This window comes from Nerophis lumbriciformis, linkage group LG02 (assembly GCF_033978685.3).
Source record: "Nerophis lumbriciformis linkage group LG02, RoL_Nlum_v2.1, whole genome shotgun sequence".
NCBI lineage: Eukaryota > Metazoa > Chordata > Actinopteri > Syngnathiformes > Syngnathidae > Nerophis > Nerophis lumbriciformis.
Window position 1 is genome coordinate 19,292,355 of NC_084549.2, and position 25,146 is coordinate 19,317,500.

Here is a 25,146-nt window from a genome sequence, read left to right on the forward strand (position 1 = left end):
AAATGCCCTTGTGCCAACTTGTTTGCAATGTGTTGCTGCCATTAAATTCTAAACTCATGATTATTTGCAACAACAAAAAAACAAGTTTTTCAGTTCGAACATTAAATATCTTGTCTTTGCAGTCTATTCAATTGAATAAAAGTTGAAAAGGATTTGCAAATCATTGTATTCTGTTTTTATTTACCATTTACACAACGTGCCAACTTCACTGGTTTCGTAAATACAGTCAAAGAGTCTTCATTTTAACTGTCAAAAATATAATAATGTATTCAACTATAACAACAAAACATGAATACTCAACTCAATTACCATGTATGTATCTCTAGTATAGTATATAATAGCAAAATAATGTGATGGAGTGACATGGCAGTTGTTGGCGTGACCCCAGGATGCAGAGACAGGGAACGACGTGCAGGTATATTGCTAATTTAATTGTCTTAGCAGCAGCAAAAGCAGGCAAAACAAAAACATGCAAATACGTCTGCGCCACACCAACCAAAAGACTGCAATAGACGGAGAAGAAATTAATACATGAAATACAGACTTAAGGTTACAAGTTTTTTCAAATTCTGCCTGCATTTGCCTCTGCTAAGACATTAAAATTTGCATTTCACCTGCAAGTCGTTTCCTGTCTCTTCATCCTGGGGTCACGCCAACAACCAACACGCGAGTCCATGTCCTTCCAGCCCTGAAGGAGGGAATCCGGTTAACTAAATAGGACTAACTAACAAAGGGGAACAGTTGTGCTGGTAGGACAAGGAAAGACCTGTCTCCCATTGAAAATGTGTGGCGCATTATTAAGCCTAAAATACCACAACGGAGAGTCGGAGACTCCGGACTGTTGAACAACTTAAGCTGTACATCAAGCAAGAATGGGAAAGAAGTCCACCTGAAAAGCTTCAGAAATTGGTCTCCTCAGTTCCCAAACGTTTACTGAGTGTTGTTAAAAGGAAAGGCCATGTAACACAGTGGTGAACATGCCCCTGTGCCAACTTTTTTGCAATGTGTTGCTGCCATTAAATTCTAAGTTAATGATTATTTGCAAAAAAAAAAAAAAAGTTTCTCAGTTGTTTGTCTTTGCAGTCTATTCAATTGAATGTAAGTTGAAAAAGATTTGCAAATCATTGTATTCTCTTTTTATTTAAGAATTGCACAATTTGCCAACTTCACTGATTTTAGGGTTTGTAATATAAAATATTTTTTTAAGTTAATTGATTGACTATTTTCCTGTTTGGTTCTATGATTATCATCACACTTATATTCTCACTGGTTCTTTTCGGTGGTCACAACTAAAACCACGCAAATACATTTAAGACACTTACAGAGTTTTTAAATGTTTACTCCAAATGTTGGTAACTTTGCCAAAGTACACTATTTTCTTGAGGCGGTTTTACTGCAAATAGAAGATTGAGGCGTAAACTCAACATCGTTCTGCTCCAAAACCTTAACAGGGACCGTCTCCAATGACTAAGGTTCTTTATTAATAACAAATAATCAATCCATGCACAGCATATATACAGTGACATACAGCATGAGGATGAACGGTGATACAAGCATGGTCTTTATTTACAGTGTGTATGATTTTTAGCCAAGATAGTTTACAGCTGGACTGCAGGCCCCCCACATACACACCTCCATTACTCACACACTCAATCCAGTTTATTTATCACCCCGCCTAAAACCGTATATGGCTTTGGGATGCTTAAATACGATACTGACTCCCCTTAAAGGACATATTGCAAGGAGGGGAGGAGAGAAGAGCAATCTCCTGCTCTTACATCTCACGCAGTTATCACCATCCTCTATCTGAAGGAGACGGCCCTTATATGGCCGTGTACAAAGAAGTGAACACATTCCAGAAAAACACAGCAGGTTTTCCTAAAATAAAATGTATTTTTCAAATGTTCTTATTTTTTTTACATTTAAAATGTATTTATATATACAGCACAGGCCAAAAGTTTGGACACACCTTCTCATTTCAATGCGTTTTCTTTATTTTCATTTTTCTTTTCATTGTATTGTCACTGAATGGTCACATATGGGACGCGGGTTGTCTTACGTCAGCACCGGAAGTCGTAAAATCAGCTCTTCACCTGGCGGGTTTTTTCGGGGATGAATAGGGAAGTGCTTCTTTAGCTGCCGTCTTGTTTTATCATATATTAGTGCCTTTGCACCTTTTGTATGCACATTAAATCAACCGAAAATCCTGACTTTGGAGCAATGTTCACGGACTTTAGTATTTGGCTCTTTTGTAGATGCAATGGTTTTCCGTATTGGGACCATGATTTCGGTCTTTAATTGTTCACCGGTCCTCTGTACTTTTCCTTGTTGATGTCTCAAGAAGGGTAGAAATACAAGAACACACACACACACACACACACACACACACACACACACACACACATGCACGCACACACACACACACACACACAGCTACAGGGTATAAATACTACTGTTTTTGCATTTTACGTCTCTGGTTTCTGCAACACACGCCGAGGGTGTCAACGTTCCAGCAGGGACAACAGGAAGTCATTCCAAATACCTCCAGCTGAGCACAAATATTCATTCATTTGCAATGTTTTTTAAACAATTTCAAACGTGGACACGTAAAAGTGTCAGACGTTCGTGTCCCCTTCTTTGGGCCGCAGCAAGACGAATCCTTGGGTCTTAATTTAGACCTGAACATTGAGGCTTGGGGCACGTGAGCTCCTGACTTACCCGCCATTTTAATGAACGTGGATCAGGGGTGTCACATGCAAGCATCACAAAATGAAAAATAAAACATGACAAATGGTTTACCTGCATTTCATCTCCAGTGTCCTCGAAAGCAATGAGCTGACCTTTTTTTTTTTTTTTTTTTAAACACCTGTGTTGCCACGTTGTTCCTGTTGGCGGCGCTGCGTAACATTGAGGAATACCCCCCATTAATTTCACCTGTTTCCTTTTAGGAAAGGCAATGCATGACGTCATTCAGATAGAGCTGTCAATTGTTTCTGTACTTGTTTTGATTATTATAATTTTTTTGCTTGTATGTAAATGTTGACTATTATATAATAAAGGTTTTAAAAAATATATATAAAAAAATAAATAAATACAATTAAACATTTTATTTTTTTTTAACGTGCCGTGCGCGTCCATGCGCGGGCAGCGTGGGCGCGCCCGCGACCTCACCAGCAGCAAGCCGCGTCTTGGCGGTGATTGGACGGAGGGCGGCGATTCCTTCTGGCAAGATTCCGGTAGAACCCACCGGAGGAGCCCCGGAGTAGCTTGAGGGGTCGGCGCACACGTTATAGTGAAGGGGAAGAAGCTATAGGCTTCTTTCGGAAGCCTCACCACAGACCTTTTTTTTTTCCTGTGTGTTGGACGGCTGCGGTGAAAGTGGGCGACCATGCCGGTGTTCCACACCAAGACCATCGAGAGTATCCTGGAGCCGGTGGCCCAGCAGATCTCTCACCTGGTCATCATGCACGAAGAGGGCGAGGTGGATGGGAAAGCCATCCCGGATCTGACCGTGCCGGTGCAGGCGGTGCAGGCTGCAGTCAGCAACCTTGTGCGGGTGAGTCTATGTGAGTTATTTCTATATATACATACATATATATATATTTTTTAATTAAAAGAGCATTAATTGGCTTATGTGGCACACTAAAAAAAAAAGAAATGCGAGAAGCTTCTATCAGGCATTTTTTTATGATGTTTGATCTTTGCACGTCATTAAAATCATATATAAATCACCACAATTCAACTTTGCTCCTCCGGCTAATCCAGGGGTCAGCAATCCGCGGCTCTTTTGTGCCGCCCTAGTGGCTCCCTGGAGCATTTTTAAAAAAGATTTGAAAATGTAAAAAGATGGGGGGGGAATACAAACAAACACAACACAAAAATCTTCCACTCCTTCTTTGTCTCATTTTGTCCAGCAAAAGTTTTATGCTGTGCGTGAATGCACAAAGGTGCGCTTTGTTGATGTTATTGACTTGTTGGAGTGCTAATCGGGCATATTTGGTCAGAGCATGACTACAAGCTAATCAATGCTAACATGCTATTTAGGCTAGCTGTATGTACATATTGCATCATTATTAAGTTGAAGTTAAAGTACCCATGATTGTCACACACACACACACACACACTCTAGGTGTGGCAAAATGATTCTCTGCATTTGACCCATCACCTTTGATCACCCCCTGGGAGGTGAGGTGAGGAGAGCAGTGAGCAGCAGAGCTGCGCCTGGGAATCATTTTTGGTGATTTAACCCCCAATTCCAACCCTTGATGCTGAGTGTCAAGCATTTTTATAGTCTTTGATATGACTCGGCCGGGGTTTGAACTCACGACCTACCGACCTCAGGGCGGACACTCTAACAACAAGGCTCATTTGTAGGTATATTTGAGATCATTTAACATCCTTTACTTTTATCCTCTTTGTAAATAATTTAGTTTTGCATGTCTCATGACACATTATCTGTATGTAATATTGGCTGCATTTCTGATAATTGTTTGTGTGCCATGGTGTTCCAGACCACAGCAAACATTACCTAGCTTGCCAAAGATTGTAATAAATCTTTTAAAAGAAGACAGCCTGCCGTTTCCTTTAACTTGGACACACACATCTATACCTTTGGCCATTAAAAGCCAGTCATTTCCAGGAGTTATCTCACCTTCTGAGTAGCCTCTGATTTATTAATGGTGTCTAATGTAAAAATGTGTAGAATAAATATTACATTACAACATTTCCTTCAACGAAGATTTGCTTCAGCCTGCGACACATAGTCATTTTGATAGTAGGCTATTATAGCTCATATAGACACTTACGTCATGTGTTGCCTTCATTATAAGACTTGTATATGGGTTTTCATTTTTTGGGGCTCCAGACAGATTAGTTTTTTGTATTTTTGGTCCAATATGGCTTTTTCAACATTTTGAGTTGCCGACCCCTGGGCTAATCAGAGGAACAATCTACTCAATGGAGCTTGTGAGGCAGAAGATTGAAGTGACACATGCACACTAGGCCATCTTTCATTTATGATTCCTGTATTGTGTTGTGTGCACTTAACGTCTGGATCCATATGGGCCAAGTCAACAGACATAAGTCGTTACCCCCACAGTAGCTGTTATTAGATATATTAGATCAGTGGTTCTCAATTTGTTTTATTTTAGCAAGTACCACCATAATGACCAACATTAAAATACAAAAGCATAGTAGGCATAAGCATTCATTAAAAACAAGACAGAGGTTTTATTTAACAAGTATGTTTAATATTTTTGGCCACTCTAACATTATACACAGTTTGAGCAGTCGCACTGTGTTTGAATACATAGATAAAACACTACTTCAATTAAGTGATTCTTTGGCATACCACTAGTGCAGGGGTCGGCAACCCAAAATGTTGAAAGAGCCATATTGAACCAAAAATTTAAAAAAAAATCTGTCAGGAGTGTTATAATGAAGGCAACACATGTTTTAAGTGTCTATATTAGCCTACTATCAAAGGCTGATGCAAATCTTCATTGACAGAAATGTTGTATTTTAATTTTTATTCTACACTAGACTAGCAGTGATACACTCAAATTGCACTCGAATTCTCACTAGTTTTTCAAGACATTGAGAGATTTAATCCCCAAGAGATGCACTAATAATAATATAATCATCATAATAATAATGATGTATGATCATTATTTGTAATATTCACTGATAATCTGATGTGTATCAGGCTCAGCTAATCTTTATTTTACACTCTGAAGTAAAGAAAAAATTGACATATTTGTAATCATATTTAAGTAAATAATAACAGGTTATATGATAATTTACTTTATATTGACTATGTTGGCTTTTTAAAAATAAAAAAACTTTTTTTTTTAAACATAACCAAATTATTTTGGAAGGTTTACTTAGATATGTTCGAGTTATGTTAATCTCATTTTTAAAAAGTAAAAAAATGAACTACCGTACTTAAGGCTTAAAAAGCTGGTTTCAACTAAATCCATGCAATAATTAGTTTTAAGTACATGAAAACATACCAAGTGTTATGCCTGGGCCGATAACAAATTTTGTTCGACAATATATTGACCTAAAAATTATTTTGATTTTTGATTTTTTGGAGACCAAATTAACCACTTATGTAATAATAACTAATAAAAATGCATGTATATCCTTTCAAATGCAATAAACGTTCTCGTATATTGTAACATTTAATTGGAATGCAAACTTTTAAATCTCCAAGTTAAATAAAACAAATAAAAAAACAATAAATTAAACTTTGTCTGTTAGCAACATTTTGCAATCACAACCAAAAGCAATAAAATATGTTAATGAGGGGCTGGGGTACCCTCAAATACACACAAGCAAAACAACAAATGAAATTGCTAAATAAAGTATTGACAATCAAAGTTGCACTTCAATGCTGAACACGTAGGCAGAGGTAGAGCGTCTTTTTGTATTGGTCTGGCCTATTTCGGGTCCTAAATGGCTGTCAAAGTGTACCAACTTGTCAGAATACCTACTCAGACGTCTTCTGTCCAGGTGAGATGCATTAATTTATGATCTAGAATAAATGAACAGGGAGCAAGAAAGCGAGGAAGCAGCAGACCACTCGATGATGTAAAAATAGGGACACACGGTAATGATCATGACGCCTCTATAAATAGTTTGTTTGCGTTAGCGCTTATAATAATAATATAAAGTTAAAAGTTAAAGTACCAATGATTGTCACACACACACACTAGGTGTGGCAAATTATTCTCTGTATTTGACCCATCACCCTTGATCACCCCCTGGGAGGTGAGGGGAGCAGTGGGCTCACTAATACTTGGTTAATATTCAAGTCACAAAATGTAAATTAAATATAGTTTGCCCTTTTCGAAAGGTTATTTATCGGATTTTAATAGTGGAGCTCCAATTGGCTCCGCTGTAAGCCGACTTTTATTTACATTTAATATTTAGAATGCATTAAAATCCATCCGTCGTCGTGTCTTTCATAATGATTGTGAACGATAGGGAAAATTCCCAAAAAAGTGCAGTTCCCCTTTAAGTCCGGAAGTCTCAGAGTGAGGAAACATCAACATGACATGACAACATGACAAATATCGTTTTTAGAAATGCTAGTTTTATAACAGTATCAAATGGTATCATGTCTATTCAACCACACTTTCTGTGAGTTGTTTTGTTCACACCGACCTTGCTTGTTGGCCGAACACCTCATTGAGTGCGGACTGTCGAGTGGTTCTGTTTCAAGTGACCATGCAGGTATGTCGTATTCGAGCACATTGGGCGCAAGGCTCATCTTGTTCCAAAGTTTAAACTGAAATGTTCTCTCATTGGTGCGGTGTCAGGGTGTACCCCGCCTTGCGCCCGAATGTAGCTGAGATAGGCTCCAGCACCAACCGCGACCCCGAAAGGGACAAGCGGTCGAAAATGGATGGATGGATGGATGGATGTTGCGGTGTCATTTGGTTTTGTGACCATTTTTTGTCCATGTTTGCGACTACATGCTAACTTGTTGCACTGTGTGATGCTAGCGGTGGCTCCATAGCCAGCGGCCCCGCCTCGCCGCACAAAGAGTCAAAGACACTTAATAAAGGACAAGCGAATTTACCCCCTTATTTTCTTTTCGCTATGTCCTTAACACACGCAGCTGCTGAAACCGATGAAAAGCGTGAATGCTTTTGAAGTACCGACATGACGATTTATTGATGCTGAAAAACTTTCCGACTTAATTTGTATTTATCGTGGGTTAATTGACTTATCAAATATCGGCCTAGGCCGAGGTCAGCAACCCGCGGCTCTCGAAACGCATGCGGCTCTTTGGTGCCGCCCTGGTGGATCCCTGGAGCATTTTTACCGAAGGATTGAAAATGGAAAAATATGTTTCAGTATGTTTTTTGTTTGAGGACAAACATGACACAAAACTTCCCAGTTGTTAGAAATCCCGCTGTTTAATATTTTTGTGTGCAATGTTCCCTCTAAGGTGCGCGCCTGTACAATTGCGCACTGCTCAAGTGTCCTCTGCGCACGGCAAATCTATGCCACGCACAAAATCAAATAAAAAAATAAGCGCCTAACAATTTTCGACACGACACGGACACGACAGAGAAAACAGCTTTCGTCATCATTGTTCAAATATTGTAACGTCTGTCGAGACGCTTTGAGGACATGAATTCCATCGATCACTTTACTGAGCAAAACTCTTTATTGTCGGCCATAAACACATCACCAAAACATTAGTAAAAAAAATTATATCTAGCAAAACTGGTCATTTTCTGCAGTACAAACCAGACCAAAGCCAACTTTCTTATATCAGCAGCAGCCGCTCGCTCTTTCTCACTTGCGCCAACACATGCACATATGGCACTTAGCCAGTGATGTGTTTACAGCCACACAAAAAGTCGGACAACTCCAACACCAAACATAAAGTGTAATTCCAGGTGGTTACACTATGATTTACCAATCAAATGTGTGCTTATTCTAGTGTCATTTATTAGGAATCTTAATTTATAAATATTAATCATGAAATGCTGTTAGTATATTAAATAAATACTAATAAAAATATATTTTTTACAAACCGGAAGTTGCAGGAATGTACACATGATCCCTTGCTTACATCTCATTGTGCAACATGTGAATGTTTTAATGGGAACTAAATGCAATGTCTGAAAGGGGTACAAATTATTTCCAAAGCAGGACCTCCACCCAGACAAACAATACAAGTACACAGTTCATGAAAAACAATATTTTTTGTTATTGTCATTGTAAGTGGGCCTAAACACTTATATTAGAAAATAACCTCATGGAAATGACTGCTGTCATTTGATTATAATAATAAGAGAATGTTGTCTGTCTATCTGTGTTGGCCCTGCGATGAGGTGGGGACTTGTCCAGGGTGTACGCCGCCTTCCGCCCGAATGCAGCTGAGATAGGCTCCAGCACCCCCCGCAACCCCGAAAGGGACAAGCGGTAGAAAATGGATGGATGGATGGATATTTAACTTGTTATTTAGTCAGGTTTGGGACAGGTGTGCTGCTGGTGTAGCCACAGTGTGCACGTCTGATGTTGCTCACATGGGCTCCACTGAATGCTCAGGGAGTTTTTGCGTTTGCTCACACACATGAAAAATGAGAGGGAACATCGTTTGTGTGTATGCTTCACTGATGAGAGTATTTGTTGAACATTGTTTTGTCCTACTAATTTCGGCGGTTCTTGAACTCCCCATAGTGTGGACTGTGGCGCAACAGTTTGTTTACATGTAAAATCTTCCACTCCTTCCTTGTCTCATTTTGTCCACCAAACGTTTCATGCTGTGCGTGAACGCACAAAAGTGCGCTTTGGTGATGTTATTGACTCGTATGGAGTGCTAATTAGGCATATTTTGTCAGTGCATGACTGCAAGCTAATCAATGCTAACATGCTATTTAGGCTATCTGTATGTACATATTGCATCATTATGCATTATTTGTAGGTATATTTGAGCTCATTTAATGTCCTTTACTTTTATCCTCTTTGTGTATAATTTAGTTTTGCATGTCCCATGACACATTATCTCTATGTAATATTGGCTGCATTTCAGATAGTTGTTTGTGTGCCATGTTGTTCCGGACCACAGCAAACGTTACCCATCTTTCAAAGATTGCAATAAATCCACTAGAAGAAGACAGCCTGCCGTTTCCTTTAACTTGGACACACACATCTATACATTTGGCCATTAAAAGCCAGTAATTTCCAGGAGTTCTCTCACCTTCTGAGTAGTCTCTGATTTACTGATGGTTTCTAATGTTGTAAAAATAGATTTGCTTCAGCCTGCGACACATAGTCATTTTGATAGTAGGCTATTGTAGCTAATATAGACACTTACGTCATGTGTTGCCTTCATTATAAGACTTATATACGGCTTTTAATTTTTTGCGGCTCCATACTGATTTGTTTTTAGTATTTTTGGTCCAATATGGCTCTTTCAATGTTTTGGGTTGCCGACCCCTGGCCTAGGCCTACCAAATATGTGTGTATTGGGGTGGCGAGGTTGGGTTAAAGGTTGGGATGGGCGCCCCTTTATGAGTCTTGCAGCTGTCTATTGATTACAATACAAATATGTGTATTTTAATAATATGAACCGATCTACTGTCCAATTACAGTCTCTTTCTCTGCTGGTCCTCAAGGCTTCAGTCAGTTGATCCATCCAGACGGCGAGCAGAGGAAGGCAAAAAGCAGCCCCAGGCATGTCTATGATGTGTTGTGACGCAGCAGGATGCTTCTGTTATCAGATTTAATTAAGCGTTTTCGGATTGGGGTGTCTCATAATGACACGTGCTAATTGTGTAGTTCTAAAGCCAAAGAGGCGATGATGGCCGAGATATTGGGAAGTGTTAAAAGAGAGATTGCTGGTTGCCGGGCAGACAAGCTTAATTAGATATGATAGACACCTTCTGGTTTTGCAGACTTTATTTAAAGGGGAACATTATCACAATTTCAGAAGGGTTAAAACCATTAAAAATCAATTCCCAGTGGCTTATTTTATTTTTCGAATTTTTTTTCAAAATTTTACCCATCACGCAATATCCCTAAAAAAAGCTTCAAAGTGCCTGATTTTAACCATCGTTATATACACCCGTCCATTTTCCTGTGACGTCACACAGTGATGCCGATACAAACAAACATGGCGGATAGAACAGCAAATTATAGCGACATTAGCTCGGATTCAGACTCGGATTTCAGCGGCTTAAGCGATTCAACAGATTACGCATGTATTGAAACGGATGATTGTAGTGTGGAGGCAGGTAGCGAAAACGAAATTGAAGAAGAAACTGAAGCTATTGAGCCATATCGGTTTGAACCGTATGCAAGCGAAACCGACGAAAACGACACGACAGCCAGCGACACGGGAGAAAGCGAGGACGAATTCGGCGATCGCCTTCTAACCAACGATTGGTATGTGTTTGTTTGGCATTAAAGGAAACTAACAACTATGAACTAGGTTTACAGCATATGAAATACATTTGGCAACAACATGCACTTTGAGAGTGCAGACAGCCCAGTTTTCATCAATTAATATATTCTGTAGACATACCCTCATCCGTTCTCTTTTCCTGGGGGTCTGGCGGCAGATTTCTTTGACTTTATCGTTGGAAATGCATCTGCTTTGAGTGTCGCAGGATATCCACACATTCTTGCCATCTCTGTCGTAGCATAGCTTTCGTCGGTAAAGTGTGCGGAACAAACGTCCAATTTCTTGCCACTTTGGCATCTTTGGGCCACTGGTGCAACTTGAATCCGTCCCTGTTCGTGTTGTTACACCCTCCGACAACACACCGACGAGGCATGATGTCTCCAAGGTACGGAAAACAGTCGAAAAAACGGAAAATAACAGAGCTGATTTGACTCGGTGTTTGAGAAAATGGCTGATTGCTTCCCGATGTGACGTCACGTTGTGACGTCATCGCTCCGAGAGCGAATAATAGAAAGGCGTTTAATTCGCCAAAATTCACCCATTTAGAGTTCGGAAATCGGTTAAAAAAATATATGGTCTTTTTTCTGAAACATCAAGGTATATATTGACGCTTACATAGGTCTGGTGATAATGTTCCTCTTTAAGCTAGCAGAGTCAGTTCCATGCTTGCAACGGTGTAAAAAGTACTCACTGCACACTGATACAGTTACACCGTTAACCCCCCACCCCCCAGCATATAAAAAGTAGGTCACCGAGATTCTTTAAGATGCAAACAAGATGGTGTCAAACTGTCAGAAAGGCGTGCGGGCTGAGATCGATTCAACCTAACATCTGAAAGATTGAGCTGCTGCGTTTGGTGGAAGGGGGGAAAATAGGGCGAGCGAGCTGTCACAGAGAGAGAGAGAGAGGGACTCTTGAAAGTTTGAGCTCCCGAAGGAGGCGACGTTGATCTCATTCCCGAGTATGTTTGGGGGGGAGGGAAGAGGAATAAATAGATTTACTGTTAAGAAGTGAGCAGCGCCGCAGGAGAGGAGTCACCTGCTTCTGTTTGGGATGTTAGTCACTGGATGACCCCGGATGAGCTTTACAGTTGTGTTGGCTGATACCTTCTATCCTACCGTGAGGCTAGTGGCCATCAAATTAAAGCTGCAACAATGAATCAATTAGAAAATAGATTTGATTCATATACTGCTGCTTCGATTAATCAATAGCGTGTAACTAATAGGGTTGTCCCGATACCAATATTTTGGTACCGGTACCAAAGTGTATTTCAATACCTTTCAATACTTTTCTGAATAAAGGGGACCACAAAAAATAGCATTATTGGCTTTATTTTAAAAATATTACGGTCCAATAAACATATGTAGTGTATTGCAATCGAAGAACAAGTTTGTCCTTAAATAAAATAGTGAACATACTAGAAAACTTGTCTTTTAGTAGTAAGTAAGCAAACAAAGGCACCTAATTTGTCTGCTGACATACACAGTAACATATTGTGTCATTTCTCATTCTATTATTTTGCAAAATTATGAGGGAAAAGCTGTAAAAATGTATTATTAATCCACTTGTTCATTTACTGTTAATATCTGGTTATTTTCTGTTTTAACATGTTCTATCTGCACTTCTGTTAAAATGTAATAATCACTTACTCTTCTGTTGTTTGGATGCTTTACATTAGTTTTGGAGGATACCACACATTTAGGTATCGACCCGATACCAAGTAGTTACAGGATCATAAATTGGTTATATTCAAAGTCCTCATGTGTCATGGGACGTATTTCCTGACTTTATAAACATAATATGAATTTTTTTTTTAAAAAGAAAAAAGATTTTTTGATTACAAAAAATACAGATGTAATCATAGTAGTATCGACTAGATACGCTATTGTACTTGGTATCATTACAGTGGATGTCAGGCGTGGATCCACCCATGGCATTTGTTTACATTGTGACGCGCTAGCTTTTCTTAGCGGTGACGCCGGGGAGCTATTGTGTCCTCCTACGGTGCGTAGTGAAGCATATTTAGCTATTCCTCGTACTGCAGGGATGATATTTGTAAAAGAAACAAACTCTATTCGTCGCCATGAAGGAGTGGATTAGTGATTTAGAAGTAGCTAAAACACTGCCGACTGCAGATGGATGTTCGCTGCTAGCTAGCTAGCCATGTCTTAAAGCACCTCTTCCTGAGGGCATTTCAGTGTTATAGCTTCACCTTTATCGACTTATGTTATGTCTTTAGGCCAAAATGCATTTGTTTTCCCTTTCCTGTCTACACACCGTGTCTGCTTGTAAGTACTCCCTGATTGTGCGCTGCCGAACATGCTCCTCTGCTCGTAAAACCAGCAATGTGACGACATGCCCAGGAACCGGTACTTTTTAAACAGAGTATAGTACCGTTTTTAATTCATTAGTACCGCGATACTATACTAGTACCGGTATACCGTACAACCCTAGTAACTAATAAAAATTGATAACTTTAAATATGCGGACAAAGTTTCTGCACTCCCTCTGCAATAAATCGCACTTTAGTTGTATTTATTTTTTATCATTATTAATGCACACATTAAAAGTGCAGTTCTCATGATGATAGTGTGCATTTATGAGGGGGAAAAAAGGTTATTGCAATCAGAAAATTGTTTGTTTATTTCAACTACTTTTTCTTAAAATTTGCATTTAGGCTGTAAAGTCGATTTTATCCAATTACTTGATTAATCGAACAAACTATTCGATAAATACTCAATTACTAAAATAATGGATGGCTGCACCCCTAAATCATAGATTTGTGTTGGCTCCATTCTAATAAGTATCGAGTTGACAATTTTATAAACATTAGCTAGCTATTTTATTAAAAACAAATAGGCACATTTTTGGAGGTATTGCACAAGTTATTCCATTATATCTTCTCTTATATTTCAGAGTAGTTAAAGTACAGCTGTATACTTCACTAAAATGACTCCAAACAGCCATTATTGATGAAATAGTCAGCAACGAGGTATGGTAACGCATGGTCAGGGCCCGGGGCTGCATGAGTGCTGCCGGCATTGGGAAGCTGCGGTTCATCAAGCGAAACATGAATTCCCACATGTATGACATTTCAGGGCCAGAATTGAGTGGTGGCTTTTTGCTGGTGTAATCGTCTAATTTGGCTAATTGGCAATGACGCAAAATTCAGGGTTTGTTTGTTGAAAACCGAGCTTTTTGGTTTGTGTCATGAGAAATGTGCTACATTGTCTCATGTTATGTCCAACGCGCACACAATGCCACTGTGTGTACATTATTGTCGTCCACTTAGCAGCACATGAATAATGCATTGAGTAATCAATGATTACACATTGAGGAATCGATGATAAGTGTGACGACTTACAGGAAACGCTGCCAGGGAGATTTTATCGGGACTCGCTTAACTTGCAGGGCTTCATTCCTGCCAAGCTTTTAGGAATCTTTCTGACGTTTTAGTGGCACATTTAAAAACAAAAGAAAAGTATACATTACCAATACAATCGATAATACTATTGCAAAATTGATCAATGAATAAGCTTTAGAATAACTAATATATATGATTCTACCTGTCGAGAGAAAGATAACTACATGGGTTTAAGTTGCTGTCATTTTGTCTATAGAGAGGCATCACATGATTGGATGCCAGTGCTTGCTGTTATTTCTATTCCTCATGTGCCTCTCTGGGGCCGCAAAAGTCTATTAACTGAAGTTCACTAATGCAGCACTGAGAGACTGATGTCATCATCTCGCAGTAATTGCATCGCCAGCGTGTGTGTGTGTGTGTGTGCGTGCTTGTGTGCTCTTGTATTGGTGTGTGTGTGTGTGTGTGTGTGGGCGGGGTGTTTCTCTGCCATCCAGCTGCATCACTATGGTGATGTGAACATTCGCAAAAGAAGTTAAGAAGATAGCAAAGTCACTTTGCTGGGTCTATGTATATGCATATGAGATAGTGTCTGTCAGTGTTTCTTAACCATAGAGCATCGTTGGGCCGCGGAGGCTCCGTAGATGGGCGCCAAAAAATATAGGTTTCTCAGCTCTGGTCTGTATGGGCCGCAGTGGTACTCGGTTGTAATACACGTTTCCACCACTTGTGGCAGTAATGATAATATCAAACAAACAGAAGGTTTACTTGGATATGTTCTAGTTATGTTAATCTCATTTTTAAAAAGTAAAAAAATAACTACTTAATGCTTTTACATGTGTTTTAAATAGCTGGTTTCAACCAAATCCATGCAATAATTAGTTTTAAGTACATGAAAACATACCAAGTGTTAAGCCTGGGCCGATAACACATTTTGCTCGACGATATATTGACCTAAAAATGATTGCCGATAAACGGTATTGTTGCCATTATTTTTTTGAGACCAAATTAACCACTGGTGTAATGATTATACATAATAATATTGCATGTGTATTCTTTCAAATGCATTAAACTTTCTTGTATATTTTAACATTTAATTGGAATGCAAACTTTTACATCTCCAAGTTAAATAAAACAAATAAAAAACAATAAATAATACTTTGTCTGTTAGCAAAATTTTGCAATCACAACCAAAAGCAATAAGATATGTTAAGGAGGGGCTGGGGTGCCCTCAAATATACACAAGCAAACCAACAAATGAAATTGCTAAATAAAGTATTGACAAACAAAGTTGCACTTCTATATTGAACATGTAGGCAGAGGCAGAGCGTCTTTTCTTATCGTTCTGGCCTATTTCGGGTCCTAAATGGCAGTCAAATTGTACCAACTTGTCGGAATACCTACCGTACTCAGACGTCTTCTGTCCAGGTGTGATTTATTAGTTTATGATCTAGAATAAACTTACAGGGAGTAAGGAAGTGAGGAAGCAGCAGACCACTCGATGATGTAAACATAGGGACACACAGTAGTGATCACGGCGCCGCCATAAATAGTTTGTCTGTGTTAGCGCTTATAATAACAGTATCACTAATACTTGGTTAATATTCATGTCACAAAATGTAATATTGTTCGCGCTTTTCGAATGCTTATTTGTCGGATTTTATGGGCGGAATAGTTGAGCTCCCAAGTCTGGACTCTAAGTCATAGTAAAGATGCTTTTTTCCTGCTGACCCCACTGTGGACTGGACTCTTACTATTATGTTGGATCCACTATGGATTGTACTCTCACAATATTATGTCAGACCCACTCGACATCCATTGCATTCGGTCTCCCCTAGAGGGGGGGGTTACCCACATATGCGGTCCTCTCCAAGGTTTCTCATAGTCATTCACATCGACGTCCCACTGGGGTGAGTTTTTCCTTGCCCTTATGTGCGTTCTGTACCGAGGATGTCGTTGTGGCTTGTGCAGCCCTTTGAGACACTTGTGATTTAGGGCTATATAAATAAACATTGATTGATTGATTGATTGAAGTGCAAAAATTATGTTTAAAGTGGTGAAGGCATATTTTCATTTGCACTTAAATTTTACTGACAGTTTAACAAACATGTATATTATTATTATTTCTTATTATTAATTTAGTTATGATTAATTTATTTTAGCACTCTGTAATTTTATGTAAATCTAGTGTTTATCAGTTATTTATGAGTCCCTTTTTTGTAGTATATTTGATTAGTATTTATTTTTTAAATCAGCTTGACCTAAGCCTTGATACTAATATTTGTGATTAGCACATGGTTTCATATCTTTTGGCAAGGTTTATCTATTATTGATTTGGTTATTTATTTGAATTAGGACAATGCATATTCATCAACATAGAGCAACAATGTAAATATGCCGTAGTTGGCACAATAACTAATTTTCATCCGTTGTCCTAAGGCAGGTTATCATGTTAAAGTGTAAGTTAGTTCCATATAATTATTGAATACAATTCAAATCAAAAGTAATTCAGTGTTAATATTTGAATGGGCCCTGGGCACCAATGTTGAAAAGGTTCAGAACCCCTACTGTATGTGTATTTATCTTTTTTAATGCATAGTATGCCCTCTGTATGTGCAGTTTGTTACTCTATTTTAATATTAATATTTTGTGTGTGCTCAGAACTCCACAAAAATATTAAAATAATTTCCATGGACCTCTGCAGATGGGTGTGACATGACAGAAGAAACTGTCCAAGTGAGAAATATTGGGCTCCCGAGGTGTAGGAGAAAAGCCGCTGGTGAAGGTGGGAAGGTCCTCGTCCTGGCGTGACTTCCTTCCGGTTGAGGTTGCCGACATTGGCAGACAGCGTCTGGAAGGCCGCCGTCAAATCACGCAGCAGCTAGTTGTGATCATCAATCGTCTGTCCATAGCCAGTGAGCGCAGAGTAAAAGCTTTCCTTTTCTGCGGTGTCCATGTTGGCCAGTAGATTTGTCACGATCGGAGTAGGACCCCAAGGCAGAGACGAAAGGAATAAGAATAATAACAAAAAGCTCACTCAACAAGAAATGAGGAAAAACAACTAAGGATGCACACAAAAAGTGCGGCGGAAACGGAAATCGCACACAGAAGGTGTGAAGAGGAATAAGTAAACATTACGCGGCAGAGCCACAGGAACGAGGAGCATAAATGGAGCCAGAGCAGAGGGGATGAACGTAACTGGAAGGGTGAATCATCAGGAATCTACTGGCGCCGAGTGAACGGACTGGAGAGCTTAAGTAGTCAGGAGGAAATGGGTATCAGATGTGTGCGATTGTGGCTGTGCTCCGTAGCCCAAAAACCAGGCACAGCAACAGAAAGCAGACAGGCGGCAGCACAGCTGCCAGATCATTATATCAAGTTCAGTGCAGCTAAGGATAAAAGTGCATTCCTCAACTAAATTTTGGCAAAAGTAAAAAAAAAAATCAATAGTTATATTTTTCAGCGTGTTCAGGTTTACGGTTATCCCTCGCAACATCACACATCTCTCTTTTTAAGCATGTTTTACTTATTTTTCAATCAATCAATCAATCAATCAATCAATGTTTATTTATATAGCCCTAAATCACAAGTGTCTCAATGGGCTGCACAAGCCACAACGACATCCTCGGTACAGAGCCCACATAAGGGCAAGGAAAAACTCACCCCATTTTTGGCATTTTTAAGCATAAATATGGCTAAATTAAATAGATGAGACCAAACCATTCGTGCTTTTCAGTATTGTGGTCACTAATTTGCTCAGCCTCAGGCAGCATTAATTTATTTTGGAATGTAAAGGTGAGTATGTGGATGTTATTTCATAACTATCATAATGTTAGAATCTATAATAAGGAGGTCGTAAACCGTTTTTTATGCTGTACCTACCATCTATTGGGGCGGTATAGCTCAGTTGGTAGAGCGGCCGTGCCAGTAACTTGAGGCTTGCAGGTTCGATCCCCGCTTCCGCCATCCTAGTCACTGCCGTTGTGTCCTTGGGCAAGACACTTTACCCACCTGCTCCCAGTGCCACCCACACTGGTTTAAATGTAACTTAGATATTGGGTTTCACTATGTAAAGCGCTTTGAGTCACTAGAGAAAAGCGCTATATAAATATAATTCACTTGACTTCACATCTATGAAAATCATTTTCTTTTCAATTTCAAATTTCCTACATTGCCCAAACTCATTTAATCAGTCAGGCACAGAACCAATCAACAGCAATAAAGGAGGGTTTACATGAAAAATACTGAGTTGATTTCAGTAAAGCTTTCTACCGAGTGTGGCAGTGACCACTTTTCAATATTGGTGCAAATTTAGATGATGGTGCAAACCTCCAAAAAAAAAGTCCCAAAAATATGATCACTTTGTGTGTTAGTGAGCAGGATTGCACACTAAATTGATTGATTTAAATTCAGTTTTGCATATTGGTGTGGTATGGACCAAGAATCCATTTTGGTGCAGTTCTAGGTAAAGTACATACCTTTTGTCAATAGCACAGAATGTAAATGAATATGTGTACACACCACACACTCACGTAAAATAAAAGGTATAACATTTGATTATAGAGTAAAAAAAAGGATTGATGAGTGAATACAGCGGAATTATGTTATTATCATAAAAAGCCTGGATGATAAAGAAAGCTTTTAAATGTTTGTTAGAATTTTTTAACAATTGATATATATAGACATATGTTTGTGTGTGTATATATATATATATATACCGTATTTTTCGGACTATAAGTCGTAGTTTTTTTCATAGTTTGGCCGGGGGTGCGACTTATAGTCAGGAGCGACTTATGTGTGAAATTATTAACACATTACCGTCAAATATCAAATAATATTATTTAGCTCATTCACGTAAGAGACTAGACGTATAAGATTTCATGGGATTTAGCGATTAGGAGTGACAGATTGTTTGGTAAACGTATAGCATGTTCTATATGTTATAGTTATTTGAATGACTCTTACCATAATATGTTGCGTTAACATACCAGGCAAAATAAACATAATAACAGAGGTGTAAAATGTGCATGACAGCAGGTATGTGTTTGTCTGTAGACATAGACAGTTTTGGTGGAGATTGTTTTAAACCCAAATATGCGTTTTTGAAACTCTCCGTGTTCGTGTGGACATGGCCTATCTCGAATGCATATGCCAGGTATTAGAATTTTTTTTTTTAAGTACCGGTAATGTATAAATTACTTTCCCTAGTAATGAATTACATTTTTTTTAAAGTAGTTCCGTTAGTAATTCAATAACTTTTTTTGGTAAAGTAACGAGTAACTATAATTCATTACTTTTTAAAATACATTTTCAGAACACTGATTGTGATTGAGTTTATTTACAAAACCCAAAACCAGTGAAGTTGGCACGTTGTGTAATTCGCAAATAAAAACAGAATACAATGATTTGCAAATCTTTTTCAACTTATATTCAATTGAATAGACTGCAAAGACAAGATTTTTTTTGTTGTTGCAAATAATCATTAACGTAGAATTTAATGGCAGCAACACATTGCAAAAAAGTTGGCACAGAGACATTTTTACCACTGTGTTACATGGCCTTTCCTTTTAACAACACTCAGTAAACTGAGGAGACCAATTTTTTTAGCTTTTCAGGTGGAATTATTTCCCATTCTTGCTTGATATACAGCTTAAATTATTCAACTGTCCGGCGTCTCCGTTGTCGTATTTTGGGCTTCTTAATGCGCCAAACATTTTCAATGGGAGACAGGTCTGGACTACAGGCAGGCCAGTCTAGTACCTGCACTCTTTTACTATAAAGCCACGCTGTTGTAACACTTGGTTTGGCATTGTCTTGCTGTAATAAGCAGGGGCGTCCATGATAACGTTGCTTGGATGGCAACATATGTTGCTCCAAAACCTGTATATACCTTTCAGCATTAATGGTGCCTTCACAGATGTGTAAGTTACCCATGCCTTGGGCACTAATACACCCCCATACCATCACAATGCTGGCTTTTGAGCTTTGCGCCTATAACAATCCGGATGGTTCTTTTCCTCTTTGGTCTGGAGGATACGACGTCCACAGTTTCCAAAAACAATTTGAAATGTGGACTCGTCAGACCACAGAACACTTTTCCACTTTGCATCAGTCCATCTTAAATGAGCTCGGGCCCAGCGAAGCTGACAGCGTTTCTGGGCGTTGTTGATAAATGGCTTTCGCTCTGCATAGTAGAGTTTTTACTTGCACTTACAGATTACCACAAACTGTAGTTACTGACAGTGGTTTTCTGAAGTGTTCCTGAGCCCATGTGGTGATATCCTTTTCACACTGATGTCGCTTTTTGATGCAGTACCGCCTGAGGGATCGAAGGTCCGTAATATAATCGCTTACGTGCAGTGAATTCTCCAGATTCTCTGAACCTTTTGATGATATCACGGACCGCAGATGGTGATATCCCTAAATTCCTTTGCAATAGCTCGTTGAGAAATGTTGTTCTTAAACTGTTCGACAATTTGTTTATGCATTTGTTCACAAAGTGGTGACCCTCGCCCCATCAATGTTTGTGAATGACTGAACATGTCATGGTAGCTGCTTTTATACCCAATCATGGCACCCACCTGTTCCCAATAAGCCTGTTCACCTGTGGGATGTTCCAAATAAGTGTTAGATGAGCATTCCTCAACTTTCTCAGTCTTTTTTGCCACTTGTGCCAGCTTTTTTGAAACATGTTGCAGGCATCAAATTCCAAATGAGCTAATATTTGCAAAAAGTAACAACATTTTCCAGTTCGAACATTAAATTACTTGTCTTTGCAGTCTATTCAATTGAATATAGCTTGAAAAGGATTTGCAAATAATTGTATTTTGTTTTTGTTTACGATTTACGTGCCAACTTCACTGGTTTTGGAGTTTGTGGTTTTTGTGAAAATCTGCTACCAAATAGGCAAATATTTCTTATTTGTCCACCATCTGTACAATATTACCCTACCTGAATATGCCAGTTCAGAAATATCTACCAAAGCCAATATTTCCTGTTACCATGCAGTTTAATTCATGGCAGGTGTTTCAATTCATGTGTTTCAGGTTGGGAAGGAAACGGTTCAAACCACCGAGGACCAGGTGCTGAAGAGAGACATGCCGCCTGCATTCATCAAGTATGTTTAGTTGATCTTGTCCAGTGTGGTACACATATTTAATGTTATCTCTGAGCAGAAAGAGAACTTTAGAGCACTTTAAAGGCCTACTGAAATGAATTTTTTTTATTTAAACGGGGATAGCAGATCCATTCTATGTGTCATACTTGATCATTTCGTGATATCGCCATATTTTTGCTGAAAGGATTTAGTATAGAACAACGACGATAAAGTTCGCAACTTTTGGTCGCTGATAAAAAAAAGCCTTCCCTGTACCGGAAGTAGCGTGACGTCACAAGTTGAAAGTCTCCTCACATTTCCCCATTGTTTACACTAGCAGCGAGAGCGATTGGGACCGAGAAAGCGACGATTATCCCATTAATTTGAGCCAGGATGAAAGATTTGTGGATGAGGAACGTGAGAGTGAAGTATTAGAGTGCAGTACAGGACGCATCTTTTTTCGCTCTGACCGTAACTTAGGTACAAGGGCTCATTGGATTCCAAACTCTCTCCTTTTTCTATTGTGGATCACGGATTTGTATTTTAAACCACCTCGGATACTATATCCTCTTGAAAATGAGAGTCGAGAACGCGAAATGGACATTCACAGTGACTTTTATCGCCACGACAATACATCGGTGAAGCACTTTAGCTACGGAGCTAACGTGATAGCATCGGGCTTAACTGCAGATAGAAACAAAAGAAATAAACCCCTGACTGGAAGGATAGACAGAAAATCAACAATACTATTAAACCATGGACCTGTAACTACACGGTTAATGCTTTCCAGCCTGGCGAAGCTTGACAATGCTGTTGCTAACGACGCCATTGAATCTAACTTAGCTACGGACCTCGACAGAGCTATGATAAAAACATTAGCTCTCCACCTACGCCAACCCTCATCTGCTCATCAACACCGAAGCTCACCTACATTCCAGCGATCGACAGAGCGACGAAGGACTTCACCCGATCATCGATGCGGTCGGTGGCTAGCGTCGGATAGCGCGTCTGCTATCCAAGTCAAAGTCCTCCTGGTTGTGTTGTTGTAGCCAGACGCTAATACACCGATCGCATCTACAGCTTTCTTCTTTGCAGTCTCCATTGTTCATTAAACAAATTGCAAAAGATTCACCAACACAGATGTCCAGAATACTGTGGAATTTTGCGATGTAAACTGAGCTTTTTGTATTGGATACAATGGCGTCCCAATACTTCCGTTTCAACCATCGACGTCACGCGCATTCCTCATTATACCTAGACGTTTTCAACCGGAGGTTTCGCAGGAAATTTAAAATTGCACTTTATAAGTTAACCCGGCCGTATTGGCATGTGTTGCAATGTTAAGATTTCATCATAGATATATAAAATATCAGACTGCGTGGTCGGTAGTAGTGGGTTTCAGTAGGCCTTTAAAGTCAGAAAATATGGCAGAGTTCCCACCTGCAACAAAGATCCACTTCAGAGCTGAGTGTTCTGTCTGATGCAGCCCACGGGCATCAAGCATTCATGCAGCTGAGAGGCCGTTTGTTGTGTTCCAGCATGCGTCCAAACGTCTGATAGGGTGACCTCGCCGTTATGTGTCTGACTCAGCAATGCTGCACTACAGACATCAGGACTTGACTGTCCTGAAATGACAGAATTATCAAGTTATGGTGGGGAACAAGCACTTTTTGTGTCATTCTCGCCATATTCAGGTCCTAAATGGCTATCAAAGTGTCCCAACTTGTGGGATTATATTCTTCGCCATCTACTAAATTTACAGGGAGCAAGGAAGCGAGGAAACCACTCTGATGTAAACATAGGGACACATGGTAGTGATCACGTTGCAGCTATAAATAGTTTGTCTGTGTTAGCGCTTATAATAACAATATCATGAATACTTGGTCAATATTCAAGTCACGAAATGTCAATGGAGTATTTTTGGCGCTTTTTGAATAGTTATTTATTGGATTTTATGGGCGAAATAGTGGAGCTCCCATTGGCTCCGCTGTAAGCGGACTTTTATTTACGATTATTGAAGATTTATCCATCCATCCATTTTCTACCGCTTGTCCCTTTTGGGGTCGCGGGGGGTGCTGGAGCCTATCTCAGCTGCATTCGGGCGGAAGGTGGGGTACACCCTGGACAAGTCGCCACCTCATCACAGGGCTAACACAGATAGACAGACAACATTCACACTCACATTCACACACTAGGGCCAATTTAGTGTTGCCAATCAACCTATCCCCAGGTGCATGTCTTTGGAGGCGGGAGGAAGCCGGAGTACCCGGAGGGAACCCACGCAGTCACGGGGAGAACATGCATAGAATGCATAAAAAAAAAAAAACATCATTTGCTTGGAATGTTGTTTATTGTTTATAATTAGGGGTGTGGGAAAAAATCGATTCAAATTCGAATCGCGATTCTCACGTTGTGCGATTCAGAATCGATTCTCATTTTTAAAAAATCGATAAAAAAAAAAAAATGTATTACATTTTTTATTGTTTATTTTTTTAATTAATCAATCCAACAAAACAATACACAGGAATACCATAACAATGCAATCCAATTCCAAAACCAAACCCGACCCAGTAACACTCAGAACTGCAATAAATTGAGAGGAGACACAAACACGACACAGAACAAAACAAAAGTAGTGAAACAAAAATTAATATTATCAACAACTGTATCAATATTAGTAACAATTTCAACATAGCAGTGATTAAAAATCCCTCATTGACATTATCATTAGACATTTATAAAAAAAAAAAAAAAAGAACAATAGTGTCACAGTGGCTTACACTTGCATCGCATCTCATAAGCTTGACAACACACTGTGTCCAATATTTTCACAAAGATAAAATAAGTCATATTTTTGGTTCATTTAATAGTTAAAACAAATTTACATTATTGCAATCAGTTGATAAAACATTGTCCTTTACAATTATAAAAGCTTTTTACAAAAATCTACTACTCTGCTTGCATGGGGTAGATCCTGCTGAAATCCTATGTATTGAATGAATAGAGAATCGTTTTGAATCAGGAAAACATCGATTTTGAATCGAATCGTGACCCCAAGAATCGATATTGAATCGAATCGTGGGACACCCAAAGATTCACAGCCCTATTTACAATCATTATAAAAGTATGACGACGGATGGATTTTTTTCACACAGATATTTGCTATATGAAAAAACTTCTAATTATGCATTTTTTTGCGTCTTTAGCGGAGTAATTGCATCTTCTCTCTAATTACCGTACCTTCGGCGATTAAAAAAGAAAGAAAAAGTGGTTTAATTGTAGATGCACTGCAGGACCGCTTCTTGAATGCCCATAAAAAGTACAACATGTCTCCTGCATGTTTGAAAACATAGCAAAACACCACAGGTAGGTAGATAACATGAATGTGCATGAAATAAGTGTCCCCATCGGGGAAAGCCCCGTATAGTACACGCAGAATCCTCATTTAAATAAGGTGGTCTGCACCACTTAACAGTTGCACATGCAACTAGATCACACGCAACACAGCCACTAATAGCACATGCTATTTTATACATTGCACACGCTGTTTAGCATGCGTTGGTTGGGAACTTAGTAAATCAGGCCCCAAGCAGACAAACTCTATTGCGGCAGCCTCATATTAGCTTCCTTTAAACAGGAAACGTACACATTTGAAGATGTTTGCGAACAAAACTATTTAAAAACGATTACAGTCATACAGAAAATACATGCATAACACATAATGAACAAATATTAAAAAGTATTCTATTAATTACTACTCTG

At 39.1% G+C, this 25,146-nt stretch overlaps 1 protein-coding gene across 6 annotated transcripts in view; it reads left to right on the forward strand.

Annotated features, from left to right (window-relative positions):
- Positions 1 to 3,196: 3,196 nt before the first annotated feature.
- The window catches only part of LOC133601073 (vinculin-like), a 63,741-nt gene continuing 41,791 nt past the window's right edge, over positions 3,197 to 25,146 (forward strand). For all 6 annotated transcript variants that reach the window (XM_061954216.2, XM_061954290.2, XM_061954367.2 and 3 more), the window contains exons 1-2: positions 3,197 to 3,556; positions 21,335 to 21,405. In XM_061954216.2, the coding sequence (XP_061810200.1) occupies positions 3,389 to 3,556; positions 21,335 to 21,405 (239 nt within the window). In that variant the 5' untranslated portion in view covers positions 3,197 to 3,388. The remainder of the gene's footprint in view (positions 3,557 to 21,334; positions 21,406 to 25,146) is intronic.